Source organism: Anopheles gambiae, chromosome 2 (assembly GCF_943734735.2).
Source record: "Anopheles gambiae chromosome 2, idAnoGambNW_F1_1, whole genome shotgun sequence".
Classification (NCBI taxonomy): Eukaryota; Metazoa; Arthropoda; class Insecta; order Diptera; family Culicidae; genus Anopheles; species Anopheles gambiae.
Genome location: NC_064601.1, coordinates 83,025,390 through 83,042,639, shown reverse-complemented (window position 1 = coordinate 83,042,639; position 17,250 = coordinate 83,025,390). Strand labels below are relative to the sequence as shown.

Below are 17,250 nucleotides of genomic sequence, written 5' to 3'. Positions count from 1 at the left end.
AGTTAGCTTTACATTCATACATTTTTAATTAAAAAAAACCACCAGGACCGGTTTCCATACATGCCATAAAGGCAACGATTATGAGTAGGAATGTTTGAAATATTTATGTAAAAACTATCTGATTGGATGCTTTTGTAGGTGAAACATGTTAATAATTCCCCAGCGTTATTAGAACTTATTCATACGCAGTCTTAAACGAAAAAACTCAAAACGTAGCTATGCTTACCAGCAAATTAGCTCATAACAGTGACCTCATTCAATCTCCCATTGACTGGTTCCGTCGGTTAACTGTCCCACAAATGTTCCTTCCCGCTGTCCATATGCATGATTAATGGTCTTATCACATTTCTTCCCCCATTTCGTACGGCCGGCGTGCGGAACAACTCCCATTACATACCACCTCCACCATGGCAGGCAGGACACAACGCAGGTATGGCCCATCCCGCCACAGATATCGATCGACGGTGAATCGGTGACCAGCAGCGAGGAGTACTTTCGTATGGAGGTCCAAAAAGCTACCTCCACGCACACCCCGGGCCGAACGGTGGCACGTCGCCCAATCAACCTGAGCCGGCCACCACCCCCCTCAACGGCTACCTCCGACCGGGTGCAACGGTTCATTTTCAAACTCAACTCCATCATCCTCAGCGACATCGAGGAGCGGATGGATGAGGACGGTAGCATAGTGCGGCAGCTCGAACGAAACCCGGACCGTGTAGTTGAGCTGCTCAGCAAATCATCCCTCGAGGACGATGAAGGGGTGGATGGTGCAGAAGTGGACGGTGGTGAGGAGGGTGCAGGCGTGACCACACGAAAAGGACGTCGAAAAATGCCCCACGGAATACGAAGACAGCAATCGATGTCAGTAGAAGAGACCACAGATCCCACCATGGAGCACCCCAGCAACGAGTGTGCCGAAACGCAACAGAACGCACCGAATCTGGATAACCAGCAGCAGCTAGTACTGCTGCGGGACATTCCGCCCGCAGTGAGGCTTAGAGCTTTGATGCGATTTAAATCGCTCGATTCGTCCACCCCCGACGGTACCAAGGTCGAAATGCAGAAACACAAAGCTCGACGGCGACGGATGAAATCACTCGATACGATTGCGGCCGACGATGAGAACGAAGAGGAGGAACAGGAAAGCGCAGTGACGGGGGAGGAGCGAGACCAAGATACCTTGACCGATATGTCGTACGATCCGGAAGAGGAGGAACGCATCTGCGAGGAGCTTCTAGCCGAGCTGCGTGCTCTAGAAGAGGCAGATCGAGCCGAAGCCGAGGGTAAACTGGCGTTGAACGAAAATGAGCTTCCCAGCGGTGGCGATGTGACCGAGACCGGAGACCAATCGATTACCACCGACCATAGTGAGGGCGATGGTCACAAAACCGCCTGGGAGAAGCTGCAGGACTACTTGCAACGGGTGCCGAAACGAAGGAGTAGTAATTACGATCTCTTTTACGAAAATGACGAGGAAATGCTGAAGACACTATTTAAGCGTACGAAGTTGAAGCTGATGTTCCACTATAGTGAAAGCTCGAGTGGATCCTCTGATGATACGATGTGATGTGCAGTACCAAAGCTGGAAACCTTTTGATGTTTCCTTTTTGTGTATCTTTGGTAGACTGGTTTGCTCAACTTTCCCTGCACTTGGGAAGTGGATGATGACAAATGGAGTCATGCAAGGTATGCATTATTGCATAATAAAGTAAGCTAAACGTCCCCGAGAAGGACTTTGAAGGACATACGATGCCAATTGACGTTGGAAAGAATAAACAACCCAGTCAGTATTTGTTTGGGAAATTGCATTAGTTTTTGATGTTTTTTTAACCTTGTTCATAAGTAAAACTGTGACTTCGTTTTCGTTTGCACAGCATTTTAGATTACTTCTGGTTTGGTGTAAGTATTTACATTCAATAGAATAAATTGTCATGGAGAACTGAGTAGAAATTAATTGATTTAGACTACTTTTCATGATGCCTAAAACTTGTTTGTTATCTGCAGTATACGGTTGTTAAATATGATTTCCAATTGATCGTGTTGGTATTGTTATAACAAAACAATTCGGTTTCTTTTTTCATACTTCTTTAGTCATCTTTGATACATTCAACAGCTATAACCACCTGCTAAAGATCACTCTGCTTCCTTAAGTTGAAAACCTTTAAGAATTTAAGGACTTTAAGAAAATGGTAATCTTTAGTTATCTTTAGAATGGAATGAGCGAAGCGTAAGAACCTTAGGTTAGACTAATTTTTAATTGAAAAATTACACATACCTTCATGATATATCTATGTCCTCAGACCTGTGTAATAATGGGGAATACCATGATCTCAGGACTACACATTTGCAATCAGGATACAAGAAACACACCAATATGAGGACGGGTTGTTTATGACGGGTTGTTTTTATTGTATAAAAAGTAACTTCCAATACAACTCAGTTACAGTTGATGTTGTTACCTTCAGCTTTAACCCAATCTTAGTTGTTGGAAACTCGTGAGTACCCAACAGTCTGTCAGGTCACAACGCTAGAGAAGAGAGTGAGAGGGAGGATGAAAACGATAAGTTAGGAGATAAGGAGGAGGATTCGTCCGCTCCTAGCCTTTTAGTTGGAAATCGACAAATGCAAATCTCACGGATGCAAAATCACAGATGCAAATCCACTGGGCTTTCTAAATGGAAATAAATGCAAACCGAATACAATTGAAGGATGTGTAAAAATTGTGATATAATTGTGCATAGATTTGAAAAGCTGCAGATATATTGAGCCATTTGTTGTGACGGTTAACATTCGCTGCACTTTTTCATGAACTATGTTTGGTAAGTCTACTCATGACTTGTCTGAAGCTATGCTTCTTCTTCTGGCATTGACACAACAACCGTTTGCCGGTCAAGGTCTGCCTGTACCCACTAGTGAAGGTGGACTTGGTTTTCAGTGACTTTTTGTTACCATAGCAGGATACTCAGTCCTACATATGGGGGCATGGTCTATTCGGGGCTTGAAGTTCTGAAGATCATTTTTGTAAAATTATCTGGAGTCGTTGGGGCCGGTCTGGTGATACAGTCGTCAACTCGTACGACTTAACAACATGCCCGTCATGGGTTCAAGCCCCGAATAGACCGTGCTCCCATACGTAGGACTGACTATCCTGCTATGGTAACAATAAGTCACTGAAAGCCAAGCTCACTTCACTAGTGGGTACAGGCAGGCCTTGACCGACAACGGTTGTTGTGCCAAAGAAGAAGAATCTGGAGTCGTATATTTAGTCGCTGTGTCGTTTGTATAAAACGTTGTGAAACAGTATGGGAGGGGGGGCGCTTCATCATCTCGTAAATTATGAGACGCACAGATAACATAATTAATCATCAGCTCAGGTTATCAATACCCATGTGCCAACTTTTGAACTATCAGATTAAAGCATTAGTCACTCTTTAATAATTGAAAAATTAATTGCAATCTGCAACAAAACCTAATTAAATATTGCATAATATCTGTTATAAGTCTATATGAGCTTTTTATGTGTGAAGATTGAATAGTGTGGTAGGAAAGTTAGAGATGTTTCACACAAAAATTTCAGATTATCCACACATAATTGTGAAATAACTTTAAAAAAAACCAATTCAAAAGTTCTAAAAGGTGGATAAAATGAACAAAAATCACTTTCAGTTTTAAATTTCTCCCCTATACATGCAAAAAGAAAAAATAAAGGAACATCCCTGGTACTTATTTGTTTTGCCATTTATTACAGTTCCATAAATCGGAATGAGATTAGCCCAACTGTTGCCAACCACAGGCAATGCAATCGTCGTAACCGCACGCTCATTAGTTGACCGGATCTTCATTTAACCCTCGCTCGCTAAATGCCATCATCATCATTGCGCTTGCTGCTGTTACATTTTCGACTCTAGTCATTCGGAAATGTGCACCACAGAACCGGTCAACGCAATGGCTTCGATCTCCACCGCAGCACCGAGGGGCAACTTGACACCCCCGTAACAGGTTCGCGCTGGGAAGCTGCTGTTGAACACTGGAAAACAGGAAGGTGGAAAAAAGCATGAGAACCGACCGCATCTCGATGGGTTATGGGGGGGAGGGGAGCATTTATGATTTGGCTTTTCGATTAGCATCCGCAACATTATCACCATCATCATCATCGTCGTCATGGCTCTTCTGTGCGGCACTGTTAAGCTGTGTGAAAAGGTTCCGGTATCGAAGAGTAGAGCAGGGAAGTAAACACAAAACAACAACCCCACGCTTATCGCCATTGAACCTTCTCCTCCAAGCTACCCACACCCTTCACCCTCCGCCCGACACCCTCTTACCTTTCTTGTACTCTTCGTTCACGGTGGCGTAATCGTTCATATCGCCCAGCAGGACGGTCGTTTTGACAACCTTATCAATGCCGGAGCCCGCCTCGGACAGTAGGTTGGTGAGATGTTCCAGCGCTTTCGCCGTTTGGGCGGCCGCACCACCCGGCACCAGCTTCAGCGTATCCAGCTCCATACCGAGCACACCGGAACAGTACACCGTGCGGTCAGCCACGATGGCTTGGCTGTAACAAGCAGGAAAATAAACTATGTTTCACCGCAAACGAGTTGAGAACATTCCAACACACTTACTTGTACGGTGCCAGCGCTTTCGGGCACTTCTTGGTGGAGATCACTTTGCGTACGATCGACGACATCATCGAAATGTGAAAATTACTGCGGGGATTGCTTCGGCGAACTGTTTACGGCAACTGCACAAGAGCGACTGAGGGCCGCCGGTAGACAATCTTCTCACAACAGCTTGAGAATTTCAGAGATACGGGACAGAAATCGCAGCTGTTAATCAGTTGTTGATGTTGTCATGTGCGCAGGCAAGCCGCCGAAGAGTAGCGCGGCTTTATTTGTACAGGGGTCTTGCACGCGGTCGCTAACGCAACGTTGTGAAACGATTACATTGAAATAATCTAACAATTATTATTCTCATTTACATTCTTATATCATTTATCTTAAAAAAAGTCTAATAGAAAATATATAGAATGAGGTGATTGATTAAACATTAATTAAATACGTTGCCCCGTCTGGTGTGCGCTGAAATGCCCTGCAAAACTGGTCTAGATCATTTGAAAAAGAATAGAAGAGTGAAAAAGAATAGAAGAGTGGTAGGGGGGAGGGGGTGAACCGCTGGAGCTGTTGAGCGGACGTGTTTGACACCAGCTTAGCTGATTGCATAAATTAAGGGGGCCAAAAGATCAAGTCGATCGAGTTCAACACCCCTTATCTAAACCAAACATACATTTTGAATGAATCTTAATGTAATAATATTCATTTTCTTATTAATTTAGCTTTATGCTTGTATGAAAAAAACTCTTTATTTATTTATTATATGTATTAATTTATTTTATTATTTAAAATTGTCCGCCAAAGTGGCTTAACAAAGTGCTTAATGCTAGGTGACGAGAGGAAATAAGGTTGACGGGTACAGATTACATGACCTGGAGTGAGGAAAAATCACGAAGACGTGAACGGACACGGGACACTGGGATATTGAAGTCAAATAAATGATAAAAGTTGTTGAAAGCCGATAGAGCTCGGAAAAAAGGATCGTTCGAACCGTAGCGTGTCTGGCGGGATGGGATGGCTAAGGGAGGTCTGTCACGAAGGCGACGAGAGGGCGCATAGAGAGGAATGGCGGATAAGAGGGATGGGACGTCAAGTTCATTTTACAGGAGAGCTGATATGAAACTTGCACGGATGTGGGAATGTCTATCTTCGATGGAGAGTAATCCAAGAAGGCGCCTTAGGGCCTCTTAGGGGCTTTTGCTACCACCAAAGATCTGCTCCGGGGGGAAGGGCTTGCTTGTCTCCTATTCAACCTAGCGCTAGAGAGGGCCATCCGCGACTCGAGGATAGAGACTTCGGGAACCATCTTCTATAAGTCAACCCAGATCCTGGCATACGCTGATGATGACTGGCTGATCATTGGTTTGCGGCTCTCCTATGTAGTAGAAGATTACCAAGGGATCGAGCAGGCGGTAGAGAACCTCGGATTGTAGATAAACGAGACAAAGACCAAACTGAGGGTGGCAACATCAGTGCCCCAACAATAAATAATCAGAATGAACCTGTCGTGATGGACGAAGCTGGGACTATATAGTACCGGGACTCACATACGCCTCTGAGACATGAAAACTGTCCAAATCTGACGAAACCCTCTTAGTCGCGTTCGAGAGGAAGATGCTCAGAAGGATACTTGGCCCCGTATGTGTGGAAGGACAATGGAGAAGTCGTTATAACGACGAGCTATACGAGATGTACGACGACCTCACTGTCGTGCAGCGTATCAAGGCCGCTAGGCTCCGGTGGGCTGGCCATGTTGTACACAACGGACAACTCAGTCAGTTTTTTAAGTCTTTTTAGGCCGTACACAAGAACAGACAAGGCGTGATATGCCCAAACTGAGGTGGCCGAAAGGCCGAAATAACGAATTGGCAGACGAAGGCGCGAGATGGTTTCGGACACTCCCGAGGCAGGCCAAGACCGCAAGGCAGTTTTAGCGCCGGATAAGTAAGTAAGTAAGTAAAACCATTAAGAGTAAGCTAACGGAGTTTATTTTAATTAAAATGTTTAAAAAGAGTCCTAATAAACGTTCTTCCGAAAACACCTGAATAATGTTTCAAGACATTGTAGACAAATGTCGTACATCTTTGGATCCGTTTATCACCCGAAAGCTCACTCACTCCTCCCCATTCCTCGATTTGTTACTAAGCTTAAAGCTTTGATTTACTTTGTTTGTCTTTGGTTGTAGTAGTATTTGTACTAGAAACTATGAAATAGGAAAAAATACTGCTCAAATTGCTTATCACCTTGAATCACATCGTATCGCTACTTTATGAACCCGTACAAGCTGCTACTCATATCGTTCCCCATTTGACTGGCCAACTTTCCCGCTTGATTCTTGATCGTCACGCTTGCCCCATTTGCAATTAAAAATTCAACCAACTCCCATTGCCCATACTCAAACGCGTAATGTAAAGCCGTATTACCCCGCTCACTGTCCTGCGCATCCACCTTAATGCCACGCTCGAGCAGCGCCGACACAATCCCCAGCACCAACTCACACCCACAACAGTGTCTTATCCATTTGAATCTATACGCGAACATGGTCAGAGCATTGTGGCCCCAGGCATCCGTAGCGTTTACATCGATCGGTTTTCCGAGCAGCCTTTCGATCACAGCCAATTGTTCCTTCACATCGTCCTCGATGTTGCCTACCAGTCCGAGCAGTGGTGTCGACTGGTTCCAGTGTTTGTAGTCGTAATCGATATCATAATCGTACTCCATAAACCACTGCACGCACGACTGCATCTTTCGGTGACACACACGGGCGAACAGTTCCGTCATCTGATCCTTCGAGTGCTCGTACAAACTGTCAAACAGCAGACGCCGAATGTCGGGATGTTTTTGCAGAAACTCTTCGCTAGTCCAGGCAAAGCTGTGCCGGCTTTGATCACCGACCAGCCAGGGCAGGTATATGTGAGCACACTTGCGAAACCACGGCGCATCGGCCACGCGCTTTATTAGCGCAATTGCTGCACAGTAATGCATGTGCCTTAGACTCCCAGTCACAAGTTCTTCGTTTAAAAGATCGATGCGTGCACCCTGCTCGAGCAGGAACGTTACCGTACCGCAACACGAGGCCAGCGAGAGCGGTAACTGTCCGTCCGGTGCCGCACCGTTCACATCCATGCCGTGCTCGAGCAGCACCTTCAGTGTATCGCCATGTAGTCCATTTTTGCAGCATATATGCAGCAGATTGTAGCCGGCCGGATTCACGTACGCTAGCTGTGCCGGTACGTTGCGTTCCAAAAACAGCTCGAATATAGATTCGCACCTGTACACCCAATGTATCGGCAGGGCACCTTTGTCATCCAGCGCCATTACATCCATGTTGCGCGCGAGCAGCCGTTCGACGAGCGTTTTGTTTCCCCACGAAGCGGCAACGTGAAGGAACGTCCTCCCATTGCTGTCCAAATAGTCGTCCAACTTTTTGCCATCAGTCTCCAGTTTGAGGACAGTTTTCTTAAAACTGTCACAGAGGCTCCGTAAATGGTCATAAAAATCTGTAACATTAAAAGATCGATTAGATCATAGTTTTTGTAACATTTTGTAGATTAAAGAAACAATTACCTGATTCTTTTATGTTCTGCTGTTTCTTATTCGCTTCTATATGTTCCCGTAGTTCCGGCAGTTTTTCCCCCAACACGTCCAAAGCCTTATCATAAGATGGATTAGGGCTGTGGTGCTGTATCACAACAGCTTGGCGCAATTTTTCCATATCCTTCAGGTAAAAAGCTCGATGATGTTTCACCACAAACAGTATCCCTTGCCCGTCCGCATTGTGAAGCAGCTGTCGCAGCAGCTCGTATGCAGGAACGTCTCTATCCGGTTCTTCCACCTCGAACAGATCCTTCACCAGCGCACCATGCCTGCTATAGAGAGCTTCCACGAACGTTAACTGCTTCCATCTTATCAAGAGATGCAGAATGTTCAGCCTGCTGTAGTGATCTTGCCACTCTAGCAGTGTCAAATTTTGCTCAATTTGCTCGAAGCAATACTCTAACGCTATGCCACGTGCAATCAAAACGGCCAGTACGATCGTATCATCGGCCAGCCGCGTGTGCAACTCCATGCCACACTCACCGATATACTTGGCGCACAGTTTTTTCATGGGCGATGATCGTACAAAGTTCCAAAAGTGGAGCGATGGGCAGTCTTTTGATTCGTAGCAAAGGATTCTACTCAGTGCCACCGGTTTCGTTTCGCGCAGCTTGGTCGTGCGGTAGTGCAGGAAGAAGTTGACCAAACATTCCACCATGCCGATATGCTGCCGTTGAACCATCAAATGTAACAGGTTGCAATAGTTCGTATCGCAGGCAAAGGGATCGAATCGATCGCTGTACCTGCTGATCAGCAGCTCGATCACATCCTTGCGCATCGAATCCCCGGCAGCCATGAAGGGTGTGCGGGCCGAACCTCCGGAAGCAACGGCCAGGGAGGCGCCGTGGCCGACGAGCTTCACTATTATTTCCTTCGTCGAAAGTGTGCAGGCCAGCTGGAGATAGTTCACAGCGCCATCACCCCTCATATCGCTCCGGTCAAGCGATAGCACACCGTTCGGCAACAGTCGTTGGATGAGCCACATAATGGCACACCATTTCGTTCGGTTGCAAACATCAAGCGCAATGAAACGGTGCCCATGGATTGGGTGGCGGAGCAGTACAAACACCTGCAGGCTGAGTGGAATCCCGGCCGGGCAGCTCGCGACAAGCGGTACCGTCTGCTCGCAGTCCTCCTCCGTCCAGGCAATCAGGCACGGTCTGCTTTTCCAGCCCGTCTGCTCCGCCTTCCACAGGAACTGTTGTTGGATCGTTTGCCGCACGATCGTCCAATCTGCTTCGTACTGGTTGAGCAGCAAATCCACAACACTTTCCGCCCGGTTCGCTATGGCCGCATGCAGTGCGGACCATCCATCCGGGGTCGGTTGGTAATGGTTCGTGCCATCAGCTAGCAGTTGCTTACACTCGGCTACCGATCCACTGGCCGCGGCACGGTGCAGCGGGAAACTTTTGAAACAGTCCGGTTTAAATTTAGCACGATGCACTTCGTTGGCCATCGCTTTCGGTTACGCGTACAGCCTGATCCGATGGCTACGTTTACTGTGAAGCACACCCCGGAAGGTGCGGCCGTATTTAAAGCGTGTTTGAATTGCACAAGGGAACGAAAGACTATGAACGAAGCGGTGCAACATTACACCAGATGTAAACACATGTGACTCATTACCGACCGTAGTACGGATATTTGATTTATCAAGCATTTATTGGCGGTGTACACACAATGCGCACCGCGAATGCGCTTCCACCTGTCAAAAATTTTAAAGTTAAATAAAATGTTTGTTTGTTTTTGCTAAATTCTAATTTAATATTATATCATGTGTTATTTATTAGGTTAGATTTTTCAAAAATTAGTTTATGGTTGTTTGTTTCTTTTCCAATTGTTTCTATTTATGATGATAATAATAATAATAATATTATTATTATTATTATTATCATTATTATTATGGTGTAATACAATAGATAATAGTTATTTGAATAACCGTAAGCAATAAGAAATTAAAAGAAGCGAATGAGGCCGATCGGCTCTAAGTCTCTATACAAATAAACACAAAAAATAAGAAATTAAATTTAAATGATTTAAAATAAGATAAGAGTAATAAGATAAAGATTAATAAGAATAAGAGTTAATTAAAGTAACTCAACTGTAAATTTAAAATTAAATTAATTCTACCAAGAATTATCATACTTCTAACCAAGAACAACAGCAACTCTGAAAATAGAAATCAAACATGAGAATGCTTAAAAGTGCGTCAAAAATAATGTAAAATTAAAATAATCAATTTAATAATATAAATACCTTTCACATGGCATGGACAAGCATTTCCGAGCCGCTTCGTACTGTTCCGCTCATTTCTTTCCGTTTATGAAAGAAAAGCAATAAATATGAACCACTTTCTTGCATGTTTTTTCACATTTTCACCAGCCACTCACAGGTTTTATTGTGACTTAGATAGAACACATTCGTTTGCATGCTAATCAAAATTCTATTTCATAAATGGCAATTCGTTTGGACAACTTGCTTCTCAAGCATGCACACACACGCACACCGTTCTCTAACCTGCGTGTGTGTGCCGTTTCTGTCTTGGTTCATCTACACTTAATTAGTAGCCACCACAGCGAGGAGGGGAGTGAAAAGAGCAACCAGCAACTCTCTTCCGTAAGTACACTAAACAGCAAAGTCAACGTTAAAATTAACTAAAGAACACACATTCCTTGCAACTAAAGCTATATTCTCCTAACTGCTCAGCGTGATAATTAAGTTCCTGTTGCTTTCCCGCGCTTTTTTTTTTTTGCTTCGTTCCATTCCACGAAGCTTTACTGGGACTAGGAAATTTCTGCTGTGGTAATTTAAGTTAGTTACGAAACATGAATCAAACATAAATTCCATCATTGTGCATGTCTTTGTTGCGTATCGTACCTAGGGAACGCATACGCAATGTGTGTCTGTTGATGATGTGTGTGTCTGTTGATACCACCAACGCAGGGATGCGTTTCGTACCGTTCAGAAACTGTTCATAACTTAAGATGAAAAAAAACAAAACGATAATCTAGCTTCATAGTTGCCACCGTTCGAATCAAGAATTGAGATTAATTGTTTACAACTCTACTCCCATCCCATGGCGATTTTATCTATCATACTTGCTATCACTGTCCAAGCGTATGCAGGAAGAAAATGGGAAGATAAAGTTACTACTGTTTCACACATCTAGTGCCACAAAAATTCCTTCTTGATTCCTCCCATCCGTAATTCTCTTTTCCTCTGGACAAACTTTGGTAAAGCTTTGCCTTCCACACTCCATTATTCGCGCGTCGTGTTCTCTAACAAGTATTTCCAATTAAGTAGTTTAAATACGTAGTTCTAGTATTGCTATGTTCTAGTGTCTTCTATTTTGTGCTGCTATCGTGACGTGATGCTGCAACTGCTGCTGCTGCTGCTACAACTACTAGTGCTACTCGCAGTCGGGCGAGTTAAAAGCATCGCTAGCGGAAGAGACAGGGCTAGCAGCACTGCCGCTATCGATAGTTGCAACGTTAGATCAAATGTGGTGGCGGTGATGCTGGCGAAACAAAGTCAAACGCTCTCGGTGGCGTTAGCGACCTCGCGCTGCACCTGATAGAACACCCATTCCTCCATAAACGAGGGCACAAAGGCCGAGCTCTTTGTGTACGTCACCTTTGGCGTTAGCTTGGCGAGTTGATCCTCATACATGCGGAGCGATTCCGGGCAGCTGACACCATTGCCCTGTAAGGATGGGAAAGAATGTTAATAAAGTAAGCGTAAAAACAACCACCACCCTCTGCACAGGCCCCACTCACGTGTGTCATAAACTTTCCGTCCGGCTTCAGCACCTGGAAGGACGATTCCAGGATCGTGCGTATGAAATCCCATATCTCACCAGTAGGAGTGTCCGAGATCGGGATGTCCGTCAGATCGCCAAACACGTAGTCAAACTTGCGCCCCTCCTTAATGTACTTCCGCAGGTACACCATGCAATCGCCGACGATGATCTCATAGTTGTCGTCCGTACGCTTCTCCAGCACGTCACCGCAGATGGTGTTCATGTACTTGTTGCACGCCTGCATGACGATTTCGTCGATCTCAAGCATTACGACCATCTTGGGCCCTTCCTTCAGCAGCTCGTACAGCAGGGCCCCATCGCCACCGCCCAGAATGCAAATTTCCTTCCCGGCGTAATCTTCCTTACCACGGCACATCAGCGTCTCCGTGTAGATAAGATCCGCCTCGGCAATATCTGACGGAGATAACAATCGTGACGTACAACAATGATCAAAACCTTGACATTCACTCTAATGCAATCGGTCTGGTTTGCGGTTTGCGATTTCGGCTGCTCTCATCATTGAAAAGTATCTATTTCTTATCTACGAAAACATGGTGAAAAGGGGCACCGTTTCATACATACTTTGCAATTCATCCAGCACCAGCATGTTGCCGAGGCTTCGCGAGTGTACGATCTGAATCTTCTGGAATTCGGACCGCTTGTCGAACAGCACGCGGTCGATATCGTACTCGATGACACGCTCGTCTGTAAAATAAAATCAGTCCCCAGGTTAGAATGTGACACGAAATAGATACATTTTGCGAATGACAGTTTTTTCACTGCATATTTCAATGGGAATTAACGGCATATTGAAGCACCATTTTTTGGAAAAATAGTAAAAGCGTGATTTACTTTCCTTGGAGAACATTTAATGAGAACAAGGATATGAAAAACGAGGAAAAGCGTATAAACAAAATAATTACACTTTGTTTGTGTTTCATTTAGACGAAACAATTTTTACTATTATTTAGATGAAAGCTTTTGATACTACGGAGTAGATAAACATTCCAGTAAAGTATTTATCTTCATTTATTTTAATAGAACGTCATAACATAGAAAGGCAATATTCCTACTGAAAAATAAATTATAACAAAGTAATGTTAATAAAACAATGTGAAATGTACAATGTAAAGTAAGAAACTAGAGTAACATATTCACAAAATTGAAGCAATAAGTAAATATAGTGAAACAATCGTTTTTCATTATGTTTTAGGAAAATGTGCAAAGAAATTACATCTGTACAGAAAAAAGCACGTAATAACAAATACAAGACAAAGCTAATTATCCAAAAACACAATAACATGAAGTACAGGCTTTGTTGGTGGACATCGTTTAGAAAAAAAGCATAAAAACACACACATATTACAAACAAACACAGACAATAGTTATGGAAGCTTATCATGTTAAGAGTTGCCATCACTACGATGATCGCATGTCTTACCTGCGGTCGGGAAATAACGGGTTAAGGGACCCCGTTGGAGCGGTGGTAGCGATTGGCCATGGTTGAATTTTAGTTTTTGCACCAAATTGTTCTCGAGCTCTCGTATTTGCTTCGATGGAGAATTTTTGGTGTGGGATTGGTGGTTGTGAAGATGGTGATGAGATGGTTTCGGGTGGTGAGATTTGGTGATGCGAAATGGTGATTATTAACGTCCGGAGAATGGATAAAAATGTCCAGTTTCAGTATCGAAAAACGAAAGGGCAGAAATGAAAAGAAACGAGAAGGAAAGGAACAAAAATCGATTAAAATGGTTTGTATTAAACGGCACACAAATTCATTTAGTTGTATTAGATAGGCGGCAGAAAATGTTCACTCCGGCAGAACGTATCTCTGTTCACTAGGACTGGGGAAATACAAGCGAAAGATTAAAGCACCACGGGTAAAAAGATTTCGCACAATTTTGGTTTTACAAGGAAACGTTTTATCCGAAGCGAGGTACCAATTGGGACGATAAAGCGAAGATGTATAAAGCATCCAATACAGTTTTGACAAACATTTGCTCTTAGATTTTCTTCTCGTCCTATAACGCCAAACCAAAACGTTAAATTGAAATTGGCATGTTATCAAGGAAGAAACACCTCGGGAACAGTAATGATCCCTGTAATCAAGGATTTTAGAAATCCATACATTTTTGGAGAAAACCATAATCAAACAGATCGATCCAATAGTAATAGCTTAAAACTTGTAAAACTGATTGCAATAATTGTAACACAAGAAATACATTCAAATTAAAACTTTGTAACCGGCAAATGACATGTTGCACTAATGGTCGATATTATCTTTCCCTACAATGTTATACGTGTACAAATAAAACGTTAATGATTGCTCCAAACGGGGTTCCGAGGATGGAAAGTATGAATGTTGTAATGTGAAACTTGTAGTTTGCCTAATTCTAGCTAGAGTTCATAAAAATGTAATAAATTCAATAGAAAGCATTCGATTGAAACAAGTAAAAACAAATGTGTATAAAACTAACAGAACATTAATAAGAAGAGAGAAAATTCAACGAGTTGAAGGTTTAAGTGGAAATACACACAAACACACCAACGGAACATATAGTATTAAAGTTCCACTTGGAATAGGGACTGTGAGTAAAACAAACTAGCAAAAACGGGAAACAGATCAACAAACAAACAGAAACCAAACATATCAAAAGTCATGTAAACCCAAAATCAAACGTAAACGAAAAGGAAACTATACAAAACACATGGCAAACGGTGGGTGGTGGCAGAGTAGTGGTAAAGAAGAGAAACGTTTGCTGCAAATAGCTAAAAAGTAGCTAAGTAACGAGAGAAGTGGTGGTGGAGCAAATAGAAGGATAGTGGAAACTAAACAAACAGGATTGTGCAGTGTTCAGTGAATGAGTTAATGAGTAGTAAAAATCGAGTGTAAATGCAAGCTATGGCTGACCTGAGCTAGTTAGGTAAACGTCAACGCTACTGCCCCGTTTTATCGGTGGAAGGTGCTTGGAGCGTTTTGCCTCCAGCCTGATGCGCAAACCGTTTTCTAGCATTTTCATGTTCTACGGAAAGACACACAAAACGACTGTATACGAGCAAAAACCAAAACCGTGGGTGCGTATGGTTGTGCAGGAAAATAGTGAGCCAAATAGTGTATATTTAGACTAAATAGGGGACGCAACATGTGTGTTACAATGATACGAAAGAGGTGTTTAATAAAAATAAACCTGATAACTGGAGCTACCGAACGAAAACCAATTGGATCTATTTGCCCAAATGCGGATAATTCCGCGGAACGATACTTCAGGTACGTCGGTTTCTTTAAAATATTAGTAGATATGATTTTGTTTTAGCTGCTGTTTATTGGCTACCTATAAACCCTTGATCAAAATGATCAAAAATGTGTCGTTTTGCACGAAGCAACAAGTTGCTGGCATCGTTCCCATCAAATGTAGAATTAATGTTAGTGTGCCAAAAAGATGCGTCAATAGTGATTTGGCATTTAGCGTGTAGCGAGTAACGCTATACGATCTATTATCACCTGCAAGAGTTTCAGTTATTGGAAGTTTAAGCTAGAATGCAACGGAAAGATAAAAAAATGCAGTTTTCAAATCAAAATTCGAATTTCTTTTTTATATTAAATTTTAAATTAAGCAAATATTGAAAAAACCTTCTGAACAAATTTGTGAAGCTAAGTAAACCCTTATAAGCGCTCATGATGCTATGTAAGCGACCTGAATTGAATTGAAACCCCGATTTATGTTAGAGAATATTTCCAGATAAAAACTTCTCTTCAAAAATTATCTTTCTAGTATTTAGTGCTTCAACAAGAAAAAATAATACAGCCAAATCATCGGAACCTCAATGAATAATTTAATCACAACAAAAATGGCAATTGCTTGCGATAAACGTATTTGGATAATTTACATACAGATAATAGCATTGCAAAAAGTCCAAGTAAAACAAAAAAAAAATTTTATCGCATTTTTAATCAATTGTTTACGAATATGATATAGTCCACCTATAGTTACGGCACCCACTGTACGGGCACCGAGCACATGTCAGTGGTGCTGTCAAAACAAACGGCGCGGTTTTGCTCTGCTTAACCCACACACACGCACACACACGCAAAAACACAGCCGGCTTTTCATCTTGAGCCTCGTGAAATGACCTTGCCTCTGTGGTTGTGTGCTAAACAAACGTGACTGTGTGTGTGCGTCAAGCACCCCACATCCTTTGCTTGTATCGATTTTTCCACCACGCCGGGGAGAACATTGCTCAATGCGGAAAATTTTGCCTATGAAACTTCACTGCTTTTGCACCACAAAAAAAGAGAGCATGTGCTACGGCTTGGCACATGGTTCGCTGCCAGCCATACACACACGCATATACACAAACGCATCCGCTGTCTGCAGTAATAAATATAGATGAACGAATAGAACCAAAAAAAAAATAGACACTAAACCCCCGGGCAAGGAGCTGCATAACACTTTGTGACCCTTTTTTCACGCAAAATCTTTTCCCTCTCTTTTTGGCAGAACGAGACAGAGGAGCGAGACACCCAGGTTGCGAAAAACCAGGACCCCTTGCACAGTTCATCCACCCAAATCCACCCAAACGCATACTTCAAAGGATATCTTCGCCTCATCGCCATCCTTCCGGTAGTACTCGACGTTGATCGTTATCAGGCCCTGCTCGAAGAAGCGAATGGTCACGATGGTTCCGGTGCCGGTTTCGCTCAGAATGCACAGATACCCATCGGTCGTCAGCATGTCGTAGGAAATTTTCAGCCCGGCCAGATACTTCTCCAGCCCCTCCTTGCACACCCGCACGATGTCCTTGCGCGACACCTCGTCGATGATACGGGCGGGGTCGAGTGAAAAATCGAGCAAAATCGAATTGGCCGACATGGTGTTACGCGCGCGGTGTTGGTTCTGTTCGCTTGCACTGCACTTGAGACTTTTCACACGTTTGGATTCGTTCACGACGCGGTCCAGATGCTGCTAGCCAACAATTAGCTTCAGTAAATGTACGGCACACTACACGCGTCGCGTATTGGCAAAGAGACAAACGCAACCGAACCGCACTAGACTCGCGCTATGAAAATGATGTGCCGTCTTCTTCACCGGGGGAAGCAAACTGTTCTTCTTCGTGGTCGAGTTTGACAGTAAGGTAAAGTAGTGTTAGTGCAATGTTAAGCGGCCCAGACACACACACAGACAACTTCTGGCAGCGAGAACGAACCGAGAAAGATGGAAATATTGCCTGCATCAGTTCTAAATTAAATAA

At 43.5% G+C, this 17,250-nt stretch overlaps 4 protein-coding genes across 5 annotated transcripts; 1 reads left to right on the top strand and 3 right to left on the bottom strand.

The window, feature by feature from the left end:
* The first annotated feature begins 126 nt into the window (after window positions 1–126).
* On the top strand, window positions 127–1,840 carry LOC133390998 (uncharacterized). Its single transcript, XM_061640514.1, has 2 exons — window positions 127–134; window positions 415–1,840. The coding sequence occupies exons 1-2, from the start codon at window positions 127–129 to the stop codon at window positions 1,565–1,567; spliced, it is 1,161 nt and encodes a 386-aa protein (XP_061496498.1). The 3' UTR covers window positions 1,568–1,840.
* A 1,883-nt stretch (window positions 1,841–3,723) lies between these two features.
* On the bottom strand, window positions 3,724–4,918 carry LOC1276037 (rutC family protein UK114). The gene is made up of 3 exons (XM_315342.5): window positions 4,620–4,918; window positions 4,323–4,552; window positions 3,724–4,027 (listed from the first exon to the last, which is right to left on the bottom strand). The coding sequence occupies exons 1-3, from the start codon at window positions 4,685–4,687 to the stop codon at window positions 3,909–3,911; spliced, it is 417 nt and encodes a 138-aa protein (XP_315342.3). The 5' UTR covers window positions 4,688–4,918; the 3' UTR covers window positions 3,724–3,908.
* Window positions 4,919–6,572: 1,654 nt separating this feature from the next.
* On the bottom strand, window positions 6,573–9,844 carry LOC3289947 (uncharacterized). The gene is made up of 2 exons (XM_555966.2): window positions 8,175–9,844; window positions 6,573–8,107 (listed from the first exon to the last, which is right to left on the bottom strand). Exons 1-2 carry the CDS (start codon window positions 9,658–9,660, stop codon window positions 6,870–6,872), a joined length of 2,724 nt encoding a protein of 907 aa, XP_555966.2. The 5' UTR covers window positions 9,661–9,844; the 3' UTR covers window positions 6,573–6,869.
* Window positions 9,845–10,552: 708 nt separating this feature from the next.
* LOC1276036 (spermine synthase) lies at window positions 10,553–17,130 on the bottom strand. Of its 2 annotated transcripts, none has more exons than XM_315341.5 (5): window positions 16,587–17,130; window positions 13,442–13,550; window positions 12,583–12,705; window positions 11,978–12,414; window positions 10,553–11,903 (listed from the first exon to the last, which is right to left on the bottom strand). In XM_315341.5, exons 1-5 carry the CDS (start codon window positions 16,869–16,871, stop codon window positions 11,733–11,735), a joined length of 1,125 nt encoding a protein of 374 aa, XP_315341.4. In that variant the 5' UTR covers window positions 16,872–17,130; the 3' UTR covers window positions 10,553–11,732. The 2 variants fall into 2 exon arrangements, with proteins under 2 accessions (XP_315341.4, XP_061500373.1); XM_061644389.1 differs by lacking the exon at window positions 13,442–13,550 and adding an exon at window positions 14,912–15,023 and having other exon boundaries at window positions 16,587–17,111.
* Between the last annotated feature and the right edge of the window lie 120 nt (window positions 17,131–17,250).